Here is a 25,998-nt window from a genome sequence, read left to right as displayed (position 1 = left end):
CTGCAGCCCACCTCTACGGGAGCAGTTTTCCCGGTTTTCCTAGGGGACGGGTGTCTCACAGCTTCTGCTAGAGCAATATTCCTCCTACTGGGAGAGAAGTCATGTTCAGAATTTCTTGGGATCCATGTGTCCACAGTGGCCTTTTATTCTCCCTCTGCCCACACACGTTTATAACCCCTCCAATCTGGAAAATCTAGGTAGTGTCCTTTCTACCCTGAGGTGTTAATTATTTCTCAATTAGCAGTTCCCAGGCTGCAGACACAGTGGTATGAAGAGGCCTAATGACCTGCCGTATTTATACACCCCCGCATCTTTAGAGCACTTACCAACAGTAACTAATTAAAGCTCATGACCCCCTTGGGAAGCAGACCAACATGCTGTAGTGATCTGTAAGTGTACAGGAGTTTCTGCAGCCTGGAGTGGGAGCCTGGCCAGACAGCCACAGTCAAAAATCTCAAGAAGATTTTTCTCTCTGAGAGGAAGTCCAGGGTGGCAGAGACCCAGCGTCTGATCACCCTGTCATGCTAGCAGCTTCCTGGGAGACATTTCAATCAATCAATTTATTGTATGCCTTGATTTGTAGTACACATTCCTTAGCCCCACAAGTTAGAAAAGTTCCCTTTTTTGGGTAGTTATCAAAAAGAAAAGTGAAAGAAATGGACAGCTGCCTTGCCGTCCCACAGCCCTGGGACACTCCATGCCTCAGTGGCGTTCCCAGGCCATGCTTGGATCCTCTTGAGGGTGGCCCTAGTTTACCTCCTTTCTGTATCCTCAGCACTTTGAAGGACACCGTTTGGTTTGGTTGGTGGATTCGCATACCAGTCAATAGAGGAAGGGCAGCTTGTCTACCCCTCAGACGACAACCTCCTCTGACACACGAGACATCCCTGCATTTAGAGCCCATGACCTCAAACCAAGAGGGACTCTAAGCATGGATAGAACATGCAAGATGAAGTTCACAATGATCTCCCTAGCTGCAGGAGCTGTGGGCTTCATGGGAGATTGCCTTTCAAGAGGAGGGCCCAGGTCCTTGTAATGTTCTCAGACGCGACAGTCAAGCAACAGACAAAACTCTAAATCGAAAGTGCTGTGTGAGGAGAAGTATATTCAGACCATCCTTTGGTACGGTTATCTGGGTAATTAGATAGTGACTTTAAGTGACTAAATGTGATTCTATATGGAAGCCGCTGAAGGGCACCTGTGCCCAGTGTTTAATGCATTCTAACTCACAGCTAATACTCCAGGATGGCTCTGTACCTGTTGTTTGCCTAGCTGTCAGCTTTGTTTCTCACCCACAAACTCACTCCTCCACTTCCACAGGCCTTTGCCCAACTGTCCCATTTCAGCCAGGACACCCTCATCCCGCCTGCAATCCATCCCTACCCACAGCATCCCCTGCACGCCTCACACTCTTGCTTCAGTTTCCTCTCTAATACTTATCCCTGTTTAAGATAGTAAAGGCCTTCCAGTTTGGGGGCTCATTTGTGTTTTCATCCTTTCCCTAACTCCCTTGCCTTCGAACACAGTAAGACACTAATGCCTATCCTGGGGGCAACAAACTTTCTTCTTCAAGAACTAAACAGTACACCAAGTACTTCAGGCTTTGCAGGCCATATGGCCTTTCTCATAGCTATTCAATTAGGTCATTATCTAAGGAAAGTAGCCATAGGAGAATGTAAACAAATAAGTATGGCTGTGTTTTAATAATACTTTATTTAAAAAAAAACAAACTGGTGGCAGGCCAAATCAGCCATAGCTTACCCACCCCCTGGATTAGAGCATTGCCTGGCACATTAAAAATGCTCAATTAAACTTTGTTGAATGAATTAATCGGTGAATAGAAAAATGAATGAGCATGACGCAAGCGCCACCACAGGGCCTCACACACATCTGGAATGCAGTCAGTACCTCAGTACCCCTTCCTTCTATTTTGCACTTAGGAAATTTAACAAGATAGATTCTATGAGTGAAAAGAAAGTGCTGCGGGAGGACTGAGATGGTAGGGGCCTTCAACTGATGAGAGAGAGGATTTGCATAGGCATCTGCATGAGGGTTCTCCAGAGAGACAGAAATTATAGGTTGTGTGTGTGTGTGTGTGTGTGTGTGTGTGTGTGTGGTCACATTGGAAAGTCACTCACACCCCAGGCACAGCATCCACATGGAGAGAATTTATTATAATAGAGAGATGGAGAAAGATAGGGAAAGAGGGAGAGAGGAAGAGAGAGGGAGAGAAAGAGGGAAAGCAGAGGTGTGTACACCTTATGGCAAGAAAGGGGGGAAGGGGAAGAGGAAGAAGGGAGCGGTTTTTCCTTAAAAGAGGATTTATGTGAGGATGCAGGGTGGGTCCTCAAGGGGTGGGCCAGAATACCAGCATCCTGTAAGCTCAGAATGCGTGGACTGGGCCAGCAAGAATATCTGGGGTTGCAGTTGTAGTCCAAAGGCCTTCTAACCAAAGGGAAGTCAGTCCTTGTTCTGCTGACTGAACAAGGCTGCACACATCAGGGAAGGCAGTCCACTTTACTCAGAGCTCACAGGTATACATTCTATTCTCATCCAAAAACAGTCTCATAGAAACATCCAGAATAGTGTTCGACCAAACATCTGGGCTCTCTGGCTGCCTGAGTCCATATGTGCTAATATCACAAGATACCTGGGACTGGGCAATTTCTAACTGTGCTTTTTAAGAGTTTTTTCTTTTCTTTCTCAAGACAGAGTTTCCCTGTGTAGCCTGTAGACCAGGCTGGCCTCAAACTCAGAGATTCACCTGCCCCTGCCTCCCGAGTGCTGGGATTAAAGGCATGTACCACTAATGCCTGGCTCTTCAGATTTATTTTTTGGTTATGTACATGTGTGTCTATATATTATTATGTGAAGGTGAGTGCAGGTGCCCACAGAGGGCAGAGGCATCAGATTCCCCATTGAGGTGGAGTTAGAGGCAGTCCTTTCTTCTTCTTCTTCTTCTTCTTCTTCTTCTTCTTCTTCTTCTTCTTCTTCTTCTTCTTCTTCTTCTTCTTCTTCTTCTTCTCCTTCTCCTTCTCCTCCTCCTCCTCCTTTTCTTCTTCTTCCTCTTCCTCCTCCTCCTTCTTCCTTCTTCTTTTTCTTCTTCCTCTTCTTTTTCTTTTCTTCCTCCTCCTCCTCCTTCCTATTTCTCCCCCTCCTCCTCCTCCTCTTCTTTTTGGTTTTTTGAGACAGGGTTTCTCCTTGTAGCTTTTTGGACTCTGTCCTGAAACTTGCTCTGTAGACCAGGCTAGCCTCGAACTCACAGAGATCACCTGCCTCTGCCTCCCGAGTGCTGGGATTAAAGGCGTGCACCACCACTGCTGGCTAGAGGCAGTTCTAAGTTGCCCAATGTGGGTTCTGGGAACCAGACTCAAGCTCTCTAAAGATCAGCAAGTAGTCTTAACTGCTGAGTTAAGTAATTTTCCAGAGACTGGGGAATTTCTAAAAAACAGAGATGTGTGCCTTCCATTCTAGCAGCTGGGATGTCCAATGTTAAAAGGCTGCAATTTGATTCTGGGGAAGTGTATTTGCTATTCTTCTCATTTCTGCGGCCAAATGCCTGACAGAAACAATTAAACAAGACTGTTAGTACATCCTGCAAAGCCAGCTCAGGTGTCCCCTAGGGGCCCTGCAACATCCCCTCCTGTCACCCAACCCGCCACCACCACCTTATTATTTTGGTCCACAGAATTTTCAGAAAGTTTAGTTCTTCAGTGTAGGTGAAGGCAAAATGGGGTGACCCGCTCAGTTGTGGGAGCACACAGTGTCAGTATCTTCCTTTGGCAGACAGGCTAAAATGAGAATAACACTCCAAGACTCCACCATCTAGGCCCTGTCTCCCACCTAAAGGTTCCAGGCTGGGCACCCAGCATTAAAATACAATAAGCCTGGAAACAGTTAGGGTCCTGGGTCAGGGCCAGGAGTATCTAGCTTGATGCTTGCACTCCCGGTAGACTGGATGCTCCTGAAACCAGACTTTCTGCAAGGAATGTGGCAACATATTCCTTGTGTGGCAAACACAGCCCGCACCTCCTCCCGACTCCCCCCCATCTAACGGAGGAGTGCATTCCAGCCAGACCTGGGAGGAACTGTGAGGGCAGAGGCGGGGAGGTGTGATAGCTGGGGGTGGCAGTGGGGTGGGGGTACCTGTCAGGGGGTGGGGTGGGGATGAGGGTAGATTTAGAACAGGTGTGAAACCTGATGTGGGCAGCTGGGTGTGGCAGAACTGAGAGAGGAGGAGGAGCCCTGTCTCTGTCCTCATCAGCAAGCCTGCCAGTGACTCCGGCCCCCAGAACTCGTGTGTGTGTGTGTGTGTGTGTGTGTGTGTGTGTGTGTGTGTGTGTGTGTGTGTGTGTTGCAGGGCAGGGGTTTCTGGCTGGAAGAGCTTCAGTCCGCAGTGCTGAATCTGTTTCCATCTGCTCATTTTACTGTTGAGCTGTAAAGTGCTAAAAGTCGTTATCCTTCCCTTCCCTAAACAAGAAAAAAGTCACAGTCTGAGGAGGAGATATCTCACTTCATTTGGCAGGCAGCCACCACCATGCATGCAGGGCGCTCCCTTGGGGGCTGATTAGGGATAGAAAGAAACCCTGCTCTGCACAGCTTGTAGCTGCTCCAACCTTCACTGTGAGCGCCCAGTCTGGGCTGGAGGCCTGAAGCCAGGTCAGAGGGCAGCCCGGCCGCCGGCAACACTACACAACAGCACCATACCAGGAGAACGGTGACCAGAGGAAGGGGTCTGTTCAAGGCCACTTCGCTTATTAGAGTCTATGCTCTATGACCCCAGAAAGCGAACTTGAATTGGGGAAAAAGTTTTAGAAGATATTTCAACTCTATAAAAGAATCTGTTGAAAATGAACTGATTTGTTTTCTGTGGATTTGCTTTATTTCTTTATTTTTCCTTTTTTTTTAAATTTCTTTCTTCTTTTATTTGTTTAGCTTTCCAGACAGGCTCTCACTCTGTAGACCTGGAATTCACTATGTAGCCCAGGCTGGTCTTGATCCCAAGGCAGGATTACAGGTGTGATCCACCATACCTGGCTATCAATGAATTCTCTTGTGATGTAGTAATCTGCCTGTCTGCCGTGTGCAATGCTTTGTAGACACTCCCTCTCAGTGTTCAGGAATCATGCTTTAGATGGGAGGCTAGAGCAGGTGAGAACTAAGGTTCTTTGAAACTTGTAGATCTTTGAAACCCATGACTGAGGAGTCCTGCCCGTTTTATAATCTTTCACATCCCTCGCTCATGTTCTTAAACAGATGTTCCCAGCTGCCTAGCCGCTGAGAGACCCAGGAGAAGAGAGGGCCGGCAGTGCAAGGACTGAGCCTCCTGTGACTTCATCTGTGTGGCGTTGACCCTCCCAGCCACCCAGTGGGCAGGGCATTCTGCAGAGCTTACACAGGAAACCAAAAGAGCAGGGAACTGCTGGTCTCGGAGCAATGGCTCTTTGAAGAGGAGCAGCCAAGAGCCGGGTTCTGGAACAGCACTTTCTTTACCACACTGCAGAAGGGCCACTCAGGCTAGCTGAGGACAGTGGGGCGTGGGGGGTACCTTTCAATAACTTTCGTAAGTCTCCAGTAGCTTTGTAGATCTTAAGTCCTGAGGGTGGTCCACGAGGTGTTTTCCTAATTGCTTTGCACGGTCTAGACTGCTAGACCTCTCTGAAGGCAAGGCAAAGACAAGGTAGGTTCTGGCCCCAAAACTGTTCTGGAGTTTGGCACTTCCGGCATTTGGTCTGTGCTTGCAAAGTAATTTCTCTGAGGGAAATGAGAATGGGTGTTTGCTGACCACTAATACGATGTGTAAATGAGGTTATCAGAAAAATCCTTGAGGTATCATAAACCGATAAAATAGACAACAACAACAAGAAAAACTCAACAGGACAGGAGCAGGGAGGCAGAGAGGACAGGGAAGGCGAGTGAGGGTGTCTTTGATGAGTTTTTATTTCAAGGACTTTGGGAAGCCTTCCAAGAAGGCTGACCAAAGCAGAGGCCGGCTGGAAGCTGATGGAGAGGAAGGAACCGACTCTGAGCACCCGGGCTGAAGTCAGAACTCAGTCTGTACCACGCTCAGTGCCACCTTGGTCTGTTTTAGCGAGGCTTTTCTGGCTGAGGACTTGAGACCCATTCAGCGAAACTTTTCAGTGTGGCCCTTGGGACTTCAATGGCAGCCACTCAGACATCGGGGATAGCAAGTCACATCCGAGACAGCTATCTTTTCTGTTGGAAGACTTGAGTCATCCTGCTTTCGCTATGTGTTGTCCAATTCTTTTCTTCAGGCGGCCAGTTTCCAGTGGCCTCTCATGCCCTGCTCCCAGACTCCTTGTCCTGCAGGATTTCCTGCAAGTGCTCATTTTCTGCCTTATGGCTATTTCAAATTTATAAAACGTTCCGAAATACCCATTCGCAGTTTCGGTGGGGGGAGAAAATCTGCTTTGACCCCACCCCCCACCCCCCAGGTATAGGAAACGAACCCAGGGCCTCATGTGTGCTGGGCAAGCCTTCTACTGAACTGTAGCCCAGCGCAGAGAACATTCTGGCTCTGCTCGCCCTGACAGGTGGCCTCTCTTGAATGACAGGACTAGATCCAATCATCTGGGTGGGGCCTCTTCGGGACCGGGCCTCATCAGGGCATCAGCATCTGACCCAGGAGGAGGATGCTCGACTTTTGCATGGCCCTCGTGTTCCATAGTCTCAAAGAGCAGGCGCACTAGTGCCGGCCGTCCCTGGGCTACCAACGCACGGGCCAGGCCCAGGACCTCATCGGTGTGGCCGCGCCACACACGCTGCAGCTCCTGGCGTAGGCGTGCCTCTGGGTACTTGCTCTGGGCGTGGCACAGCCAGACGTCCACCTCGCAGCCCACCTCGCCATCGCTCAGCTGCGCCTGGCTCCACTGGGCCAGCAGCGCCTCCAGCAGGAAGCCGAAGCCCTCGGTGTGGCTGGAGCCCGTGTCGTCCAGCTCCACCGCACGCTTGAAGCAGGCTGCGGCGTTAGCATCCTCGCCCTGGACTCGCAAGCATTTGCCGCGCAGCAGCTGCAGCTCTGGCAACGTGTCTCCCAGCTCCAACTCGCCAGCCTTCGCCAGGAAGACCAGCGCCTGGTTGAGCGCAGTCTCATCCACGGCCAGCAGCTCCCGCATGGCGTCCACGCCCATGTAGTAGTAAACCTGGGTGGGGGTGGCCTCTGAGCCTTTCTGCTTCGCACCCTACCCACCTCATCAGTCCCCACCATTTCCCCTATTAATTAGAGATATTGTTCCTGCCCCCTGGAAAACCCTGTATACCAAGGCTCTAGTCTGAGCTCCTCCAACACAGAGCCTTATGACCTTGAACGAGCCCTCCCACGTACAATTATGATGTGGTCACCTTTGATAGCCTTTCCCCTGAGCACATCACGGTCTATACTGACTGCTGAGAGGGACAGAGGACGGGGTGAGGGAGGCTTCCAAACGCCATACACACATTATTGCATCCAATCCACAGGACGGCTAGAGGAGGAGGGCAGGGGTGGACATCACTTATTCCTCTCCATCCTCAGTGGCCAGGAAGCCCTTGTCTCTCTTACCTGGCCGATGTCTAGGTAGGTCCTGAGGCCTGGGTACACCTTGACCACTTCCTCAAGGTCGGCTTTGGCACAGGCCAGGTGGTTCCTGTCAGGCATACCCCCGAGCCCCACCTTGGCCCGTTCCAGGTCGTGGACATAGGCTCTGATTCGGACCTGCAGCAGAGGAGCAACTCAGAGCAGGTCCTCCCCACAAGACATCTGCCTCCTTTCTGATCTCACGAAAAGCCAGGTTGCTTCTTGGCAGCAATCAGGGGCATCCTGTGTGGTTGCAGAAAGCTTGGCACCCGAGGCTGGGACCCAGGAGTCCTGGGTCTTAGTTCTGTACCAGCTAGGGTAACCACTTCCCATTCTGGGCCTGTCTCCCTGCTTATACAGCAAGGAGCAGGATGAAATAAGATCATCCATCCATCCATCCATCCATCCATCCATCCATCCATCCTTTCAGCAAACATGTATTGAGTGCCCCCACAATCAGCTATATAACCTGGAGGAAGGTGTTTCTTAGCACCTGAACTCTATTTTCTAAGCTGAAAAATTAGCAATTCACAAAACTTACTATGTGCCAGGCATAGTGGAAAATAAAATGGCGAAGCGTCTGCTCTCATGGGCTTGTGTGTTAGTAGGGAGAAATAATAAACAGGGTAAGTAGTAAACAATGTGTCTGCTGTCATGAAGAAAGAGCAGCCGGGCAGTGGTGGCGCACGCCTTTGATCCCAGCACTTGGAAGGCAGAGGCAGGAGGATCTCTGTGAGTTCAAGGCCAGCCTGGTCTACAGAGTTCCAGGAAAGCCAAAGCTGTTACACAGAGAAACCCTGTCTCAAAAAACAAACAAACAAATAAATAAAAGAAAGAAAAGTAAACCAGGGAAGGACAGAAAACACTGGCAGGTAGTTTGACATTTTCAATAAGAGGTCACTGGAGGGCTGGAGAGATGGCTCAGAGGTTAAGAGCACTGCCTGTTCTTCCAGAGGTCCTGAGTTCAATTCCCAGCAACCACATGGTGGCTCTCAACCATTGTAATGAGATCCGATGCCCTCCTCTGGCCTGTAGGCAGGCATGCAGAAAGAATACTGTATACATAGCAAATAAATAAATATTAAAAAAAAAAAAAAAGCGGTCACTGGAAAGAAGCTGGAGTGTGTCAGGTCTGCAGGAGGGAGAAAGCCAACTGATTATCTATGGGGGGAGCATTCTAGGTGGAGACCCAGTCCAGCACATCAGAACAAGTGTTGAGCAGAGTTACCATAGCCAGTCTGGGCTCCCGAGTCACACAAGGGGCTGAAGCTTCCACCTCGACCTGTGCGTTCCCTTCTGTCATATTCCTTCTTGCTCTGGTCAGCTGAGTAATAAGTGTGACCTTAGGAGCCACAGGGAACAGAGGGAGGAGCTAAGGCTGGCTGTCATTCTCACCAAGTGAATGCAGGACCCTGAGGAAGCTGGCTGCTGCCTCCCTGTGCCATGCCCCACTCACAGACTTGGCACATGTCTCACTTCTCAGGGGATTCTTAGGAGGATTAAACCGGAGCATAGCATGAAATATTTTTCGTAGCACCACCTTCTGGCTTTAGGGTGAGCATCCTTATGACCAGTCACAACTACATCAACTCCAGGGAAGGTGTTTGCTGTTTACTTCCTGCAGCCGTGGAGACCAGACTGATGGCTACCAGGTCAGGTGACAGGAATAGAGAAGATGAGGGGCGGGGGTGGGGGTGGGAGGGGTACTTATTAACTTGGAGAAAAATAAATGCGGCCTTAAGCAGCTGGGTTCTGTGCGGTGCCAGAGATAGAGCTGGGTCCAGCAAGGAGAACTGAGGGAGGCAACTCTCACCTCAGCGAGCGACGGGCACCACTGAGGCTATGGTGCAGCCCGGTCTCTCAAGAGTCAGCGAGGCTGCTAAAGATGGACCTAATAATAGCAATCAGTCGGTCACAAATGAACTCCTCAGATATGCTTGCTTCCATGTTTACACACACACAGCACCAAACTTAACTCTTAGCTCAAAGGGCAGCCATTTCAGGTGTCTAGATGAAGATTCCAGGGCACTGGCCCCAGGATCCTTGCCCTTAACCTTTGACCTCTTATTCCTGATGGCAGGATGAGGTGGGGCCGAGGGCTGACTCACCTTGGCCCTGGTGCAGTATGCCTGCCAGTTGAGCTGTGGGTCTCCAAGCACATCCAGGGCCATGTTGCAGGTTCCTATAGCCATATCCTGCTTTCCTAGGAAGTGGAAGATTTTGGCCAGGCGATTCAGGATGGGAGGTTGGTCCTTGGCGATCTCAATGGCCTGAGAAGGGAGGAAGGGAGGGATAAAACATAAAACTGTGCCACCACAGATCCCACCTACCCGTGGCCAGCACCCACGCAGCTCAGCCATATAGTAACCATATCGGATCCTACACTTTGGGGCAAACCAGCCAGCCCCAAATTCCTTGGAGTCTAGCTCACGGGCACATCCTCAAGCTTCTCCTCCACTGTCATGGGGCCCATGAGAGGTAGGACCAGAGCCCTCCTCCACCTCCTCATACTTCTGGAGTTTCTAGGTGGGCCAACTCTCCCTGCCAATGCTGGTATTGATTGCTACAGGTTCTAAATATCTTGTCTTAGGGCCACATGGCCTTAAAGCGAGCCAGTAAGGAGACCCCAGTAAACCTATCCTTTCCACTAAACCACGGGGCCGGGGTGGGGGTGGGGGGTAAGAGAGAGGAAAGACAGCCTAGGGGAGGACTTTTCCAGGGCCCACTTCAAGACTGGAGGGACTGGTGTGGGCCATTTAGGTGGGGATGGTGTTATCTTAGGCACAGTTGAGCAGGCATGAGGGAACGCTTTTGCTCTGGGTGAGGAGAGGATGGAGATGGAGGGCTGGAGTCGAGTCCTTCCTGGGGTCGGCCCAGAGAAGCAGAGGACTCTGGGGGAGTCCAAGTTCACAAAGTGGGTATACCCAGGACACAGACATACCTTGCCAAAGCAGTCCAGGGGCTCCATGCCCGAGTACCCGCATTCATGGACGCCCATGGGGGTGGTAAAGAAGGTCTCCTTCCTCTCCAGCAGCATGCCAACATAGCACCAGGCCAAAGCTGGGGGGAGGGCAAGAGAGGGTAGGGTTTCCAGGGAGCAGAGAGAGCACTGGTATGGACGGGGACCAGCTCCTCCTCTGTAGGCATCAGCCCCCCGAAGATAGAGAAAGGACAACGGCATGAGGTGGACAGTGAAGACACAAGGTAGAGGAACTCCTGAGGATATGACATGTTCTGGGGCTTACTCTGTGTCTGAGCATGCCACACAGGAGATGTCATTTCAGGGACATAGCTCTTCTGGCCTCCTGGGGGTGGGGGAGTAATATCTGTGATTGTTGTTTGTCCTTTGGAAAGAGTGACTCACCTGTCTCCAACACAGCCTTCTTCCCTAACCACGGACAGAGGTGGAAGGTGGTGGAGCCACATGCTACACATTCCAGGACGTGGGTCCCTGTCATTGCATGCTTGGTGGGTTTTTGTTTTGTGGTAGTCTTCCCAGGTAGCACAGGCTAGCTTAGCACTCTAGGCTTCTGAGTACAGAGACAAAAGGCCCCAAAATGAGAGCAAAATTCCTGTGATTTTTACAGTCTGGCCACAAGCTTTGGACCTGACCCCCACGGCTCCTCACCCAAATGGCCATTCTCAAGGAAAACAACGTGCTGTAAACGTTACTGCTGAACAAGACGACAAGAGGTGCAGCCTCTCCACCCCACTAGGGTCCCCACACGAACAAGGCCAAGTGACCCCCTCAACTGCTATAAAAGAAACTTCCTCCTCTCAGTGGTTAATCTCTCTTCCTTGAAGAAGTGTCTTCCCTGCGACTTCCTGGAGGTGTATTTCAGTAAATTCCCTTTGCCCGAGTTTCCATGTTGGTAAATTGTTTTACCACTGGCCCAAACCTTTATATGCTCTTTCATGGGCCACTCAGTCCTGGGACCACAGATCCTGACATCACACCTGGGTCTGCTGTGCTAAGGAGCCTGGGCTTCCTTGGGTAAACATGGTTGTGAGGTGAACCAGGGTGAGGCAAAAAGAGACAGGGCTAGAGGCAGACAGAGCTATTGACAGGTGCAGGACAGCAGGACGGAGGCTCTTCAACCCCCCCTGGAGTTCCCACCTTGGTGTCGGGAGTCTGAGGACTTGAGGACTTGCCGGAGCAAGGCCAGGGTGCGGTTGAAGGCTGGCAGCCTTTTCTGCTCCTCACTGCCCATCTCCAGCAAGATGCCGTCCAGCCTGTGGGCAGGAAAGGGCTGTAGCCCCTGCAGATACCTCCCAGCCACCCCCAGAGTGCTGCCATGGGGCCCACCCACCTCTGCTCCATCTTCTGCCTGGCTTCCAGGCCACACCTCTTCCACCATCCCCAACCCATCTCCAGTCCCGCCCCGCGCCTGACCTGATGAACAGTGTGGCCATGGTGAAGTACCAGCTCCTTTTCTCCTCTACTGGGATCTAGGAAGCAGAGAATGACGGGCTGTATGGAGGCTATTGAGATACTCAGGCTGTTGTTCACATGCTTGTGAGCCTGAACTGGAAGAGGCAACAGGTACAGCCTTGATGACAGTGCCTGGCTGGGCAGCCTTAGGCAAATCACTTTACTTCTCTGATCAAAGGGCATTTGAGATTAGCCGTGTGAATCCCCAGTGAAGTGGCCCTCCCAGAGTGGGTGTGGAACGTGGTTTTCCTTCCCTGACTAACCTGACCCAGTCTCTGGGTCCCCCAGCCTGGGGCCCAGCTCAGATGTGTTCTCCTTTCCTCCCCCACTCCTCCTTTCCCCCTCGGGCACCTTCCTCACTTCCCCATCTCTGGGGATGTTCAGTGAGTAGACCGGGCTCAGCTCACCCTGCCTCCCTGAATATTTTTCCCATTGTTATTCTCGCCAACCTGGCTGTGCATTTAGACTGACTTGAGCACCCGATAAAATATTTATGTTGCTATTTACGGGAGTAGCTCCTCCCGCCTTGGGATGGAATTTTAATGAAAACCAATAAAATCCCCAGTGCATATCGGCAGCTCTGCCTCTGGCTCCGGCCCATCCCCCACATTCATCTCCCTACCCACACCCCCCCCTTCTGCCTTCTCAGCTCAGGTCTCACTCCCCCTCACTCCCCACACCCCTCCCCCTCCAGCAACATCAGATCAGCCAGCATTTCTGAGCACCTCTGAGGTGCTGTGGGGATGCGGCCTCGAGGGACAGTTGAACCCTGACATTATGAGGTTCACAAGCTGGCTAGGGAAACAGACCAGGTTATGGAGAAGCCTGGTGTGTGTGCCAAGGTTCTCATGCCCATTGCCTGATCCCACAGCAAACCTAGGGCCCAGGTATTAGTTACTTTACTGAGGTGCAGAGAGATGAGGTGACTAGCCCAGGATAGCTCAGCTGGAGATGGCAGAGCTGGGCATCTGATGTCTCTCTCCATAGTCCATGGCCCTGTCACCATGCTAGATGGTCAAATGCTGGAGGAGGGGCAAAGTCTGATCAAGGCCCTGAGAGCGATGCAGACGGACCATCTACAGCAAGGTGACAGACACCACTCCTAGCCAGAGGAGGTACTTCTTACTTTTTTTTGAGACAGATTCTCTGTGTAGCCCTGGCTATCCTGGAACTCTGTAGACCAGGGTGCTTGAATTCAGAGATTCCCAAATGCTGTGATTAAAGGTATTAAACAAAGGATTAAATACTGCCCAGCTAGAGGACATATTTTGAAGCTGGGTCTGGAGTAGGTTGTGGCACTTCAGAGGGTGGGACAGGGATCAGGGTGGTGGGAGGGGGGCCTGGTTTGAGCAGGTGCATGGGGAGGTGAGGGAATGAGTAACCTGGAGGGCAGAGAACAGTGTGTGTGTGAGTGGGGTGGAGGGAGCCGCAGCCAGTGAATGGAATCTTGAGTAAACTCTGTGTGTGCCTGTGCATTCGTGTGTGTGTGTGTGTGTGTGTGTGTGTGTGTGTGTGTGTGTGTGTGTGTAACCTGGAGGGTAGAGAATGCTGTGTGTGTGAGTGGGGTGGAGGGAGCCGCAGCCAGTGAATGGAATCTTGAGTAAACGCTGTGTGTCTGTACAACTGTGTGTGTGTGTGTGTGTGTGTGTGTGAGAGAGAGAGAGAGAGAGAGAGAGAGAGAGAGAGAGAGAGAGAGAGAGAGAGAGAGAGAGAGAGAGAGAGAAACCTGGAGGGCAAAGAACATCGTTTATGGAGTGAGGTTGAAGGATCCAGAGTCACTGGTCCAATGCTGGGCAGTGAAGACAGGAGAGGAAAAGTGGGTCCCATCTTGAATGGCTTTGGCCTGGCAGGAAAGCCAGATGTAAATGCACAATTGAAATGGACAGGATGGAGGGCTGTGAGAGCCCTGAGGAGATGTCCTCCCCAACCCAGAATTTCCCCCAAGGCTTTCTGGAGAAGTGGTTCTAGAACACAGTCCTCGAGGGAGAGAGGGAGCTACCCAGAGGGGTAGAGTGAGAAAAACTATTCCAGAACTGGCCATCATGGGCAGAAGTTCAGAGACGGCAGGAGGGTGGTATATGGGGTGTGCATGTGACCAGAGCTGGAACCCCTAACCCAAGGAGTGAGGGGAACCAGTGGGGAATATTATGAAGAGCCAAAGGATCGGCCTGAAGACCTTGCTTCTGTGGCTCATGGGGGTAAAGAGACAAAGGCAGGTGACCTGTCAGAAGTAGTGGGACAAGCTACACACTCACCGGGCAGGTTTGTGCTAACTCAGGCATGCCCACGGCTGGTGTCCCAAGGGTTCAGAGACAGGAGCATCGGAAGCTTGGTGATTGTAAAGGATTTCAATTTGGGATGGGCTCCCAAAGTACAGATTTGAAGCCCATCTGTAAGGCAGTGGGGAGCCATCTCAGGGGTCGGAGCTGGGGGGTGCCCAGCTCCCATGTCTACTTTTCCATTCATAACACCCCAGTGGGTTAAACCGTTTCTAGATGGGACTCTGTACACCAGGGCCTTGACTGTGATAGGCACTGAGTGGAAGACAGAGGGGCAGGCCCCAAGGGTTCTGGGGTATCCTTGAGAAACGGGGGACGTTTCCCAAAGCACAAAGCAGGGACAGGATGTTAGATCACTTCTCTTGTCCTTACACAGGACCTTGGAAGGAAGGGAGGGCTCAGATTTATGGAACACCTTTTATGGGCTACCCTGGTCAAACACTTGCCCATGAGTGGTCTGTGGTATCATGGGCTGCCTGGCTCCTTGTAAGTGTGACCTCAGACCTCTGTTCTGGTCACAGGCCTGCTTTGTGATTGACTAATGTGAGTTATGGAGGGAAAAGGCCCCATGCTTCCTTCCATATTTCTGATCAAGGATGGGGCCAATACAAGAGCTGGTAGAGTAGGTTCTGGCTTGGAATGGGCAGAGCAGAGGCTAGTTGGCTCATAGACCCTTGTGGCCCTAGGGATGAGTACCTAGGGCTGCATCCTTACCTGCAAAGGAGGATAGAACCATGTGCCAATGGGGCCCACCCAGGACAAACACTCATTCCAACTCTCCTGGTGTGGGCTGGGCCTGCTTTTTCTACTGTATACTATAATCCATTTCAGTGTCCCAGACAGCCACAGAGCTTCAAGGCCTGGAGCCTGAAGATACCCTCCTCACCCTATTCCCTATCTCTAGGGCTACAGACATCTTTCTTGCTTCCACAGGACCCTGGTGTTGGGTGTGCCATCCATTTTGTTTCGTTTTGCTTTGAGACAGCATTTCATTATGTAGCCTAGGCCGTCCTGGACTTGCTATGTAGCCCAGGATAGCTTCAAATGTGCGATTCCATGTACTTACATTACAGGTTCCTGATTCTCTGCCTTTGGGCGGGGCTCTTCTTGCTGTGGAGACACTCCTTTCCTCGGCACTCAGGTCCAAAGACATTCAATCATTTGCCCAAACCTCATGTTCAGTGAATGACAGAGCTGGAAGCTCAACCATTCCCTCCATGGTCCTAACCCCTAGCCTGTCCCACAACACGGTTACCAATCTCCTTATGTATCCAGGGACACTGGGACCTGAGAGGTGGCGTGATTGACCCAAAGCTCCTCCAAGTGAGTTAACATCAAGGTTCACAAGCAGGCACTTCCCGCCACCCCTCTGCTCACTGCCAACACCCTCAAATTCAGAGCCTGCTTATTATGCTTTCCATAACGGAAGCAATTTCACCTCCTGGTGGCACTATCCCTGAATGGCAGAGGCAGCTCCTAGGCCTTTATTCTTCTCTCGCCGCCCCCCCCCACCCCCCTCAAATTTGGAGTCTAAACTGATTTTCAGAAATATAGCTATTTGACTAACTGACACAAGGGACAGATCTCAAATGTAACCCCTGAGCAGATCTCCCTTGTGAGTGATGCTGAAGGAGGGCTTCTGGGTTATGGACGGGGTCAGCGGGCATGGAGTGAAACTTGAGTGAACAGATGGACGGGAAGCCTCAGAGTGCTGCTGGGTTCCTGGATGCTGTGCCCTCTGTAGAGCAACGCCAGGCTGAAAATAGCCTGTCCCTTTAAAAGTCCTGGCTGTTTCAGAAGCAGCCGCTGAAGCTGTTACCAGGGCAACCTGACAAGCCCCAGTGTATTAAGTTAAACAGGCCTGTGGCTGCCAGTGTACTGGGGCAGAAAGGAGGGGACGCTTGCCTCTCTCCTGCTGGGGAACCTCAGCGGGCAAGGCAAGGGGCACAGTTCCAGGGTTCCCAGCTCCCAGAGGCAGCCTGGGAGGAGGCCAAGGCTGAGAGTGCTATGGAAGGAGTTTCTGGGACTGCCTGGTACGGGCTCTGCATGGGACACTCCATGCTCAATCATTATCAGTGCCCTGAAGGTCTGAGAGGGGGCCAGCCAGCATCAGAGCCTAGGCTGCAGGCTGGCCTCCATCCTGGGACAGAGGGGCCAGCCAGCATCAGAGCCTAGGCTGCAAGCTGGCCTCCATCCTGGGGAAGAGTCTCAAGAAGGAACAGCATGAGGCCCAGCCTGAGTCTGCAGGGAAAGCAGTCACCCTGGGACTAGCTGCAGGTGAGAGTGGGGGTAGACCCTGGGGATTCCCCAAGGATCAGCCTCATGCTTCCCTGAGTGTCTTGTCATTTTGTACCCCCGCCTTCCCCCCACCCCAAGATGTGGAAAGCAGGCAGAAAGCGACCTCTGACTTCCAAGTTCCCACTCTTTCCACACTAGCTGCAAAGAGCCAGGGTTTAAACAGCAGTGACCATTTGCAAAGCACATTCACACAACTTAATTAGGGCTCCAGAATGTCCTGCATGGAGGGGAAAGTGAGAATCATTACCATCTTAGTACAGCTGGGAAAAGTGAGGCAAGATGGTGTCCTCAGAGCCACATGACTGACGTGAAAGCCTGGGCCGTGAGACTCATGAACAAATCCTGGCAATCCACCCCCCACCCAACACACCCCTGTTTAATGAGAGAGGGTCTTGCTGCATGTCCCGGGCTAGCTTGACATCATCCTGCCTCCATCTCCTGCTAGGATTACAGGAATGCACCGTCACATCCAGGCTTAGCTGTTTGTTAGATCACACAATTTGACAGGCACAAATTTTGCTGTGCAGAGCACAGCATGAGCTAGCCCATTTCCCTCCCTCGAGAGTTACTTACTAGGGAGAACGCTTGTAGATGAGACAGCCGTAATAGAGCGGTGAGTTCTCTGTGAGATCTCTGTGAGTTCCACGCCAGCCTGGTTTGATTTTTTTTTTGTTGTTGTTGTTGTTGTTGTTTTTGAGACAGAGTTTTATATTATAGTCTAGGTTGGCTTCAAACTTGTGGCAATCCTCCTGCCTCAGCCTGGGTGTGCTAGAATTACTGTGTGAGCTACCAGGCCCGATTTAGAAGTGCGAATTCTTGACTCACCCCTCTGTGGCTCTAGAGGTATGGGCCCAGGAGGCTGCCTGCTAACAGCCCTCTCTACTGTTCCAAGTTTGAAAGCCACTGGCTGGACCCCCTACAGAGGGTGGGATGAAAAAGGGCTGAGAGGAGCATCCCTTTTCAGCCGGCTAAAGGATCAGACCTGTCCTTCCCAGGAATGCCTGAAGATCTTGCTTCTATGGCTCGTGGGGTAAAGGGACAAAGGCAGGTGACCTGTCAGAAGTAGTGGGACAAGACACACTGTCACCGGGCAGGTTTGTGCTAACTCAGGCATGCCCACGGCTGGTGTCCCAAGGGTTCAGAGACAGGAGCATCGGAAGCTTGGTGATTGTAAAGGATTTCAATTTTTTTCTCATTAAACCCTCGGTTTACAGAGCTATAGACTTCTGATTAGACTGGATGGTCAACTAGGTTCTCGGAGAGTATTTACCTGGCAGGGTGAACTTTGCCCTGGCAGCTGCTCTTTACATTCCAGGGAGGCCCCCCCACCCCATGACTAATGCTGTCCTGGGAGGGACTGATGGAAAGGAAGAAGCCTTCCCCCAGGTCACTGGGCTTGCGGGGCAGAGTGGAACCCGATTCTCAAAGCAGCCTCCGAAGGTATAGTGTCTTTCTGGTACGGATTAGAAAACAGCCTAAGTGCCACGGCTCAGCCCCACAGCCTGGGTAGAAGGGCCAGGATCCCTGGCCTCATGAAGGCTGACCCTGCTGAAATAGTCACAAGGTGTCAGACCTGCCTAGGAATGTGTCCTTCCACCACAAGTGGACCATCTTCAGCGGTGACACAGACAGCCTCCGGGCACACCGACAGGACGGGGAGAGGTTCCTCCCCACCCTGCTGTGGGCACTAGTGTTCTCAATTACTTGCCTCATTGAACTGGGGTTAACAAAAGTTTGAGGTCCCCTGCTCCAACCAGGGATCCTGGAAGGTCACTGAGCCAGCCTGTGTCTGTGAACATCCTGCCCATCTAAGAAGCTTGTTGTGCCGGGTAGGGAATGGGCTGGTGGAGGAAGCTGGGGAATTGAGTGCGATGCCTTGGCCGTGAGTGTCCGTCCTCATCTTGGGTTCCCCTGGAGCATTTCACCTGGACTTCATGCTCTGAGCAGACCATCTACAACTCCCTGCGGTCCCTCAGTCTGTCATATCTGCAGGCCCTGTGGGGCATCTTCCCCCTGGGGTCCCTACATTAACTGTACCTTGAGGGGTCACATCTCGGTTTCACTGCTGTGGACCTAAGTCAGACTCCAGGGTCTGTGGTGGCTGTGGGCCTGAGGGAGTCTTGGACCCTCTCGAGTAAGAGCAGTGAACCTCGCTCTCTTCAGTTTCACTGTGGTTCCTCTGTGCAGAACCCTATGGACATGGTTTCTTCTGTAGACACAACTGAGTCAGATGATTGGATAAGATAAAAAGGGAGATTATAGAATCTACTTTTAAAAAGGAATTACTTGTTTTAAATAGGATAAGTAATGAAATTTTTTTTGTCTGAGTTTCTCAAATGTTACTGGACTGGACATTGTTATATATTAATGGAGTTTTTTGTCTGAATCTTTCAAATGTTAATGGACTAGACATCATTAATGTAATTCTTGACTGTATATATTGTATATACTTATTGGATATGGTTTTTTATGTATTAGTTATAAGCTTTCTAAAATTTTAGACAAAAAAGGGGAAATGTGGTGGTATTGTGTTCCCCAAAATATTGTGCACCTAATAAACTTATCTGGGGTCAGAGAAGAGAACAACCACAATATTAAACATAGAGGTTAGGCAGTGGTAGCACACGCCTTTAATCCCAGCATTCCAGAGGCAGAAATCCCTCTGGATCTCTGTGAGTTTAATGCCACATTGGAAACAGCCAGGCATGGTGACTCATGCCTTAATCCCAGAAAGTGAGCCTTTAATCCCAGGGAGTGAATCAGAAAGCAGAAAGATATATATATCCTTATAAGGCATGAAGACCAGAAACTAGAAGCATTTGGCTGGTTAAGCTTCAGCCTTTTGAGCAGCAGTTCAGCTGAGAGCCATTGGGATGAGGACACAGAAGCTTTCAGTCTGAGGAAACAGGATCAGCTGAGGAACTGGCGAGGTGAGGAAGCTGTGGCTTGTTCTGCTTCTCTGATCTTCCAGCATTCACCCCAATAACTGGCCTCAGGTTTGATTTTATTATTAAGACCTTCTAAGATTCCTGCTACAGATGATGCTAAGAACAACTGACCTCTGGGGTCCCGTGTCTGTGAGAACATGGAGACCCAGCCCTCGAGGTTACCAGGTAAGTGGGGAAAGAAGGCAGCAGCAGCCCCAGAAACAACCAGCAGCAGAGTGAGCGGCTCCAAGGACATCACCAGGAGGAGGCAGGACTGCGATATTCTGAGCCAGTACGCTTGACTTCAGTCCCAGCCTGTCACTCATGGCTGTGTGCCCTTGGGCAGGGCTGCACCTCTCTGAGCCTCTGTTTCCTCATCCGTAGAATGGTGTTAATAACTCGGCATTGCTAGCATTTCTATGAGATCAAGTGAGATGGTGTAGAAAAATCACAGGCATGCTCAGAACCCAGCTCATTAGCCTGTGGTCTGACTTCCTCCTCCAGTTGGCTTCATCTGGCTTTATCCATCCTGAACCAAATCAGAGCACCCAGAACTGTGGAGGTGTGTGTACCCAGTGTGCACACAAGGACCCTGGGTTTGCTGACTGAGGGCCCCCTTTCAACCCTGCTAGGCATGAAAGATGGAATGCCCACTCTCTGTGAAGCTGGCCTGGGGCTTCACTTCCCTGCCCTCCCGCATCACCGATGATGAAATCCAAGCAAAGTGAGTGCACTGGGTGCCCCTGGAAGGTTGCTTCCCCTCTGGATCCTGCTGTGCCTTGCACTTGAGGGGAAACACAAAGCCTAACAGGAAGTGGGTCCCTGAGGTCGGAGTTAGATACAAACACTAATGAAGGTGAAGTTCTGAGCTCAGACTGCCCACAGGCTCCAGTCGTGGAGTGGGACTTATTACCCAGGCTTGCTGTGAGGCGTGGGGAGGGGCTTGTGTGTGAGTGTAGGAGCATGCAGGTGTGAGTGCTCACTTGTGTGGGCATACATGTGTGCAAATGGGTGTTCGTGTGTGTGTGTGTGTTCACGTATGGATCTGCACGTATATTGGCAGACATGTGTTGTACAGGACACCCCTCCCCCCCCCCCAAGCAAAACTGCCACCATTTCCCGGAGTTCTGCTGGCCTGCTCACAAAGCTCAGTGCAGCTGGGCCTGTTGACCTTCCCTCTTAGAAAGAAGGGGCAGAGAGAGAGTCACGGGACCCTCAAGCTGAGTATCCTCCTCCTCCTTCCAACCACCTGTAGCAATTCTGCCCTAATTGCGTGTGGCCTTGGAGTCCTGGGGTGGGAGGCTGGAGGATTCAGGTGGGGAAGGGTTATGGAGGAGGCTCTCTCGACACAGACAAGAGTCATCATCCACACTGAGTTCAGACTTTTCAGTCAGGCTGCTTCCTATGTCCCTTCCTGTAACCCTTCACCTGCTGCTTGGTAAATAAGCCTAATAAACTCATTGGCTCCCCAGGGTAAATTTTTGCGCAATTACTTGTACCTTGCTTTGTTATTGGAACCTGGGGCTGGGGCCGAATCTCCACCTGATCTGTGTCTAAAGACAAATCTTGCGCTCTTCATGTTGACGGAACCTTGAGATCTGTGACCAGGGATTGCTGCAAATCAGTCAATGTCTTTTTCTTTCTCTGCTTCTCCCCACCCCAACCCCCGCCTCTGGGTGCGTGCATGCATGAGTGCGTGCGTGCGTGCATGTGTGCGTGTGTAAAGGTAGTCTTCAGAGGAAGGGAAGAGTGATACAAGCAACACATCTCTTCATAATTTTGTCCAGAGAGAGGAGCAAGGCTTAGGGGTATAGCTCAGCAATAGAACGCCTGTCTAGTGTAGCGAGGCCTGGATTCCACCCCCAGTGCCGCAAGCCCAAACCTCTCCACAGGGAATGAAGAGCGGAGACTAGACTCTCCCCTCTCACACAGCAGTTATCAGTTGAAGGATGAGCTTCACGCGGCCTCCTTTGTAGTAGAGGTTAGATGAGCAGCTGCTACGCTCCTACAGCCATTTGTCCTCTGGCCTCCAGGAGCTCCCGATTCATCCCGCCTGTCTGCGGCAACCCCTCCCAACAGGTAGAAGACCTCCTGCATTTCACAAGCTGAGGTGGCCGCTGCCCATCTCCACCGCGCCCACAAACGCTCTTGAAGCTGCTTCCCTCCCGGAGTGCCTCTACCTCCTGCCTTCAATGATCTCCCTAAGGATGGCGATTGGCCTACCTGAGCTCTCTCAGCAGGCCCCGTCCTAGATTTCTGAGAGTTCTTGTGAGGGGGTCTCCCTCTGACCACCTTCTCTTATCCCGGAGAAAAGCAAAGGCCTTGAGGCAAGCCAGGATGGGACTATCAACTCCACTTCCTAGCCTACTACCCTCAGGCAAACTGTTGGCCGAGCCTCAGCTCCCTCTCAACTGAACCATGGGGTTCTCCTGTAAGAAGAGGTGGGAAGGTGCCCAGAGCGGGCAGCTATGTGACGAGGCCCCCAGAAGCAGGTGACATGTGGGATAGACTTTGACGGATGCATTTGCTGTCTAGGCAAGAGGGCAGTCCTACTCAGGGAGGGACAAAGCTACCCAGGACGTCTGGAGAATTGTATGTCAGGATTGCTGTGAGAGGGGCCAGGGCAGTCAGGGAAAAAGTGGCTAAGGAGGCAGGTGGGACCCAGTTTCAGGGCCCACGCCAGTAGCTCTTCAGTCATCATTCGATCTCTACAAAGCTTCAGGCTGCCTCCTTCTGGCCCTGTCTCCTGCCCTAGGCCAACTGTCTCTGAAGTCCTCATGCTCTATAAGCTCCTGCTGTAGGGCCTTTACAGACATCATGCTGGAAACGCCCTCATCTTATCCGTTCTAACGGATTTCTACCCCTTCCAGAAGCTTCCATCAGTCACCTCTGCTGGAAAGCAACACTTCTCTGGAACTTGCTTTTCTATTCCACAGGACCTGGATTTTCCAGGTCACTGCTGATGCCGACATTGGGTCCCCATGTGCCACTGAAGTCCATGCCCATGGTCAGGCCCCGGGGAACCAGTTTTATTTCAGAGAGCATGCTCGCTGGTACTCAATATTTAGAGAGTGTCATGTGTCATGGGACTATGGCCTCAGGCAGGGCTGTAGGGGCATCTCTAACTTGTCCTTTTGGCTTCTGGTCCCAGAGGAAGGGCTTGGGTAAGGTGATTAACGGAGGAGCTAACGCTTGCTTTCTCTGTTGTTCAGGGGCTTAATGTTGGGATTTCTTAAATACAAGCCTGGCACACAGTAGGTATGGATAAATGTAGAGAAATTCAGTAACCACCTGCTAGGCATACCCAGGTCTCTGTAACGTTTGACAGGATAATCACAGTACCTCTCAGGGAGCAATCCAGAGCTCAGTACTGGCATCTGTGAAGTCTGCATGGAGGCCAGAGTCAAACAGCGTGTTTAAGCCACACAGCAAAGCAGTAACAGAGCTGAATGCTCCAGCCCAAGTCCCTAACTCTAATGGCCAAAATCATCACTGTTTTTGTATTTATTGAGCACGTACGAAGCACCACATCCTTCATGAGCATGGGCATGAACACCGGCAGACGGGCAGGAGGCAAACCCTACCTCTCCTGACCACAGTTGCTCTGCACAGAACTGAGAGGGGGCTCCCCAAAGCAACAGCCCCTCAGCATTCCATCCTGTGGCTGTCCCCTGGCTGGCCGGTGCCTGCTGTGGTTTTTGCTGACTATACAGACAGGAGCTGGCCTCGGAGTGCCGCCACTCCTAAGCCTTTGCCTCCCCGACCACCTCCTCTAGGAAGCCTTCGTCCCCTGAACACCTCCTGAGATCGGAAAAGGACCCCAGTAGCTATATATCTCCCTTCCTGTGTTATTCCACAGATGGGGAAATGCCAGTGTGGGGGGAACCTCCACTGTGGGTCTCCCTGAGGCCGAGTCCCTGAGCCTCCAGCTCCCCACCCAGGGCTCTTTCAAGCACCATGCTGTTGCTGTGACCTGTGACCACAATCACACTCAACCCATACAGTGCTGGACGCACTAGCCACGCCCACTGGCCTGGCTTTCAGGATGCAAAACCAGAGGTCCCTGCTGACTCCATGTCATGCTCCCAGCTACACCTAGCTTGGGGGTGGAGGAGGCTTTGTAGGTGAAGAGATGGAGGATCACCTGTGGCTGTCTCTGTACAGGCCCTTTCTAGGAACTTTACGAACATTAACTCTTAATTATGCCATCAACCAAATGGTGCCGCCATTATACTAATGAGAAAGCCTATGACATGCATACCATGATTATCTCATTTCACCAAGAGGGGAGGACACTTGGAGAGCCAGGTATCAGTTGACTGGAGCTAGAGAGCTCAGGGAGCGGGGACTTGGACCTGGACCCTTTCAGCCACGTCCCCTCTTGACCTCTATCCTATACTGTTGTCCTTAGTTCAAGTCCACACCCTCCAACTTGGCCTCCCTGAAGCCACCATTCCAAGATTTCTCCTTAAAGAAGTTGTACCCTTTGGTGGCAAAGACACCCAGGATGTGTGTGGAGGCTTTGTGAATGGAGACGTGCCAGAGCATTGCTCTCGAGAAGATACCGCCCCCCCCATCACTCTTCCATCAGCCTCAGTGACAGGTGCCTCTGGGGTGCCCCCAGTGAGCCCCACCTGCTGGGGCTCCCCTCCAGTGTAACCCGCTCCCCTCTAGTGTAGACTGGACTCATTAGCTCATCTCTAAGAAACAGAAAACAGCAAAACATCAACAACCAGCTAGGAACTATATACCCTATTGATTATGAACTAGTGTGGCTGTAGATGGTCCCCAGTCAGGCAAAGCTTCGGAGGACACCACAGCCCCACGCACGGAGTAGAACCACACCTCGACCCCAGACCCACGGGGATGGTCTATCGTAAGGGCTTATTACATCGGCTGCTGAACCTAGGACCCTTGATCAGCGGGAGAAAGGACTCTACTAGGGTCTACTGAGTGCCAGGACCTATAAGCATCGCTGTGTACCAGACTGGTTTACGGTGATAAATCAGAGGAACACTGTGTCCCTCTCAAAAGCTGTGAGACTGAGCTGGAGGGACAGCTGGCGACAGTGCTGGAGAAGCTGAGAGGATGCGATGACCAGCCTGGAATCATGGAGGCTTCCTTAGGAGGGGAAATCTGAGGCAAATTGGGGAGCTACAGAGGGCTCTGTGGGCCACAGGAGCAAGAGCTACCCCAGGAAGAGGCAGATAAGACACAGGAAGGCAGCCCGCCCACGGGGATGGAGTGGATGTGGGATGTAGTGAAAGTCTGCATGGAGGACCGAGGGCCTCAAATGCCACTCCAGCCTAGGACTTGTTCTTCCAGCCCGTGGGGAGGAGGCTGAGCTGAAGACGTGGCTGGTGAGATGCAGCGGATGTGTCAACAGCTGAGGGAAGCATGGGGCAGGAGAATTCCAGAGGCTGGGCTGGCAGAGGAAGGCCGGGGAGGAGAAAGAAGCCCTTCTAAGCTGAGGCAGAGGAACTGACAAAAATTGGGGTCTAAATGGATAGGTGGACGAGGGGAGAGAGGAGGAAGAAAATCTGCCAGGTTGTTGGCATCTGATTGTGCCTCTTATTAGGTGAGTGTGCATAGGCTCCACATCAGGTACTTGCTGGCAGAGGAGGGAGAAGGGATGAGTTAGCCTAGTTGGATTTGCCTTGGTGCTGAAACCGAGAGATGGGTAGGCAGCACAAAGCTATTTATTGGGCCGCCTGGGCCGGGAATGGTGGCGGGCATCCCTGCAAAGGAAATGGATGAGTCCTACCAGCACTCACCTGCTGCCCATAGTCCAGCGCCCGGTCGTAGAGCGCGATGCCTGCCTCCAGCACCTGTGCGCGCTCCTCTGGACTGGCACAGCCCACGTCGAAGCCGTGTGCGTATCCTTGCTCTGCCAGGCAGCGGGCGGCACGGAGCCGTGGGTCTCCTGAATCCTCGGGGTCCCCTGCCAGGCCCATGAGGGCCGCCAGTCTCGCGGCGCACGCCTCCTCCTCTTCCTCCTGGCCCAGCTGCCCGTAGACGTGTGCCAGATTGGCCCAGGCGTTGAGGTTGCCAGGGTCTTCGCGGGCCACCTCCAGGAAACGCTCGCGGGCCTCGTCCAGCTCCTCCAGGTAGAAGGAAAAGGTTCCCAGGAGGTGACGCACGGCAAGCAGCTGCGGGGAGGCCACCAGCTCCAGCTCCTGCCGCAGACCCTCCCGTTGGAGCTTCAGGTCCCGAGTGCGCAGCTGAGCCGGTGAGCGCGGCTCGAAATTGAGCTGCATCTCCAGGTGGAAGTGGCCGGGCAGGTAGTCCAGTTCCTCGATGAGGGTGTCCAGGTCCTCGGCCCCAGCCTCGGGCTCCGCCATGGCTGCCCCTGGGCTGCCCTGGCCCCTCCTAGCTCCCAAGGCTTCGGAGGACAGTGGATGGGGCGGCCCGGAGGGAGCCCCGCAAGACGGTCCTGGGCACCTCTTGCAAGTGGGTGGCTCCCAGAGCCGGCCGAGGGCTCGCCCT

The 25,998-nt window shown here is 52.2% G+C and overlaps 1 protein-coding gene across 2 annotated transcripts; it reads right to left on the bottom strand.

Moving 5' to 3' along the window:
* Positions 1-3,294: 3,294 nt before the first annotated feature.
* On the bottom strand, positions 3,295-25,998 carry Ttc22 (tetratricopeptide repeat domain 22). 2 transcript variants are annotated; one of them, XM_076564640.1, is made up of 7 exons: positions 25,287-25,998; positions 11,970-12,025; positions 11,694-11,809; positions 10,518-10,636; positions 9,685-9,846; positions 7,562-7,714; positions 3,295-3,559 (listed from the first exon to the last, which is right to left on the bottom strand). In XM_076564640.1, the coding sequence occupies exons 1-7, from the start codon at positions 25,851-25,853 to the stop codon at positions 3,380-3,382; spliced, it is 1,353 nt and encodes a 450-aa protein (XP_076420755.1). In that variant the 5' UTR covers positions 25,854-25,998; the 3' UTR covers positions 3,295-3,379. The 2 variants fall into 2 exon arrangements, with proteins under 2 accessions (XP_076420755.1, XP_006987263.1); XM_006987201.4 differs by lacking the exon at positions 3,295-3,559 and adding an exon at positions 5,917-7,163.

This window comes from Peromyscus maniculatus, chromosome 2 (assembly GCF_049852395.1).
Source record: "Peromyscus maniculatus bairdii isolate BWxNUB_F1_BW_parent chromosome 2, HU_Pman_BW_mat_3.1, whole genome shotgun sequence".
Classification (NCBI taxonomy): domain Eukaryota; kingdom Metazoa; phylum Chordata; class Mammalia; order Rodentia; family Cricetidae; genus Peromyscus; species Peromyscus maniculatus.
This window is presented reverse-complemented; position numbering and strand designations above follow the sequence as displayed.

Excerpts from the sequence above, each read along its gene's own strand:
- Ttc22 (XM_006987201.4), bottom strand. The coding sequence starts at position 25,853 with ATGGCGGAGCCCGAGGCTGGGGCCGAGGACCTGGACACCCTCATCGAG. Across the intron at positions 11,810-11,969 it reads ATGGCCACACTGTTCATCAG|GCTGGACGGCATCTTGCTGG; the intron begins GTCAGGCGCGGG and ends TCCTGCCCACAG. Across the intron at positions 9,847-10,517 it reads CCCTGGACTGCTTTGGCAAG|GCCATTGAGATCGCCAAGGA; the intron begins GTATGTCTGTGT and ends CTCCCTTCTCAG.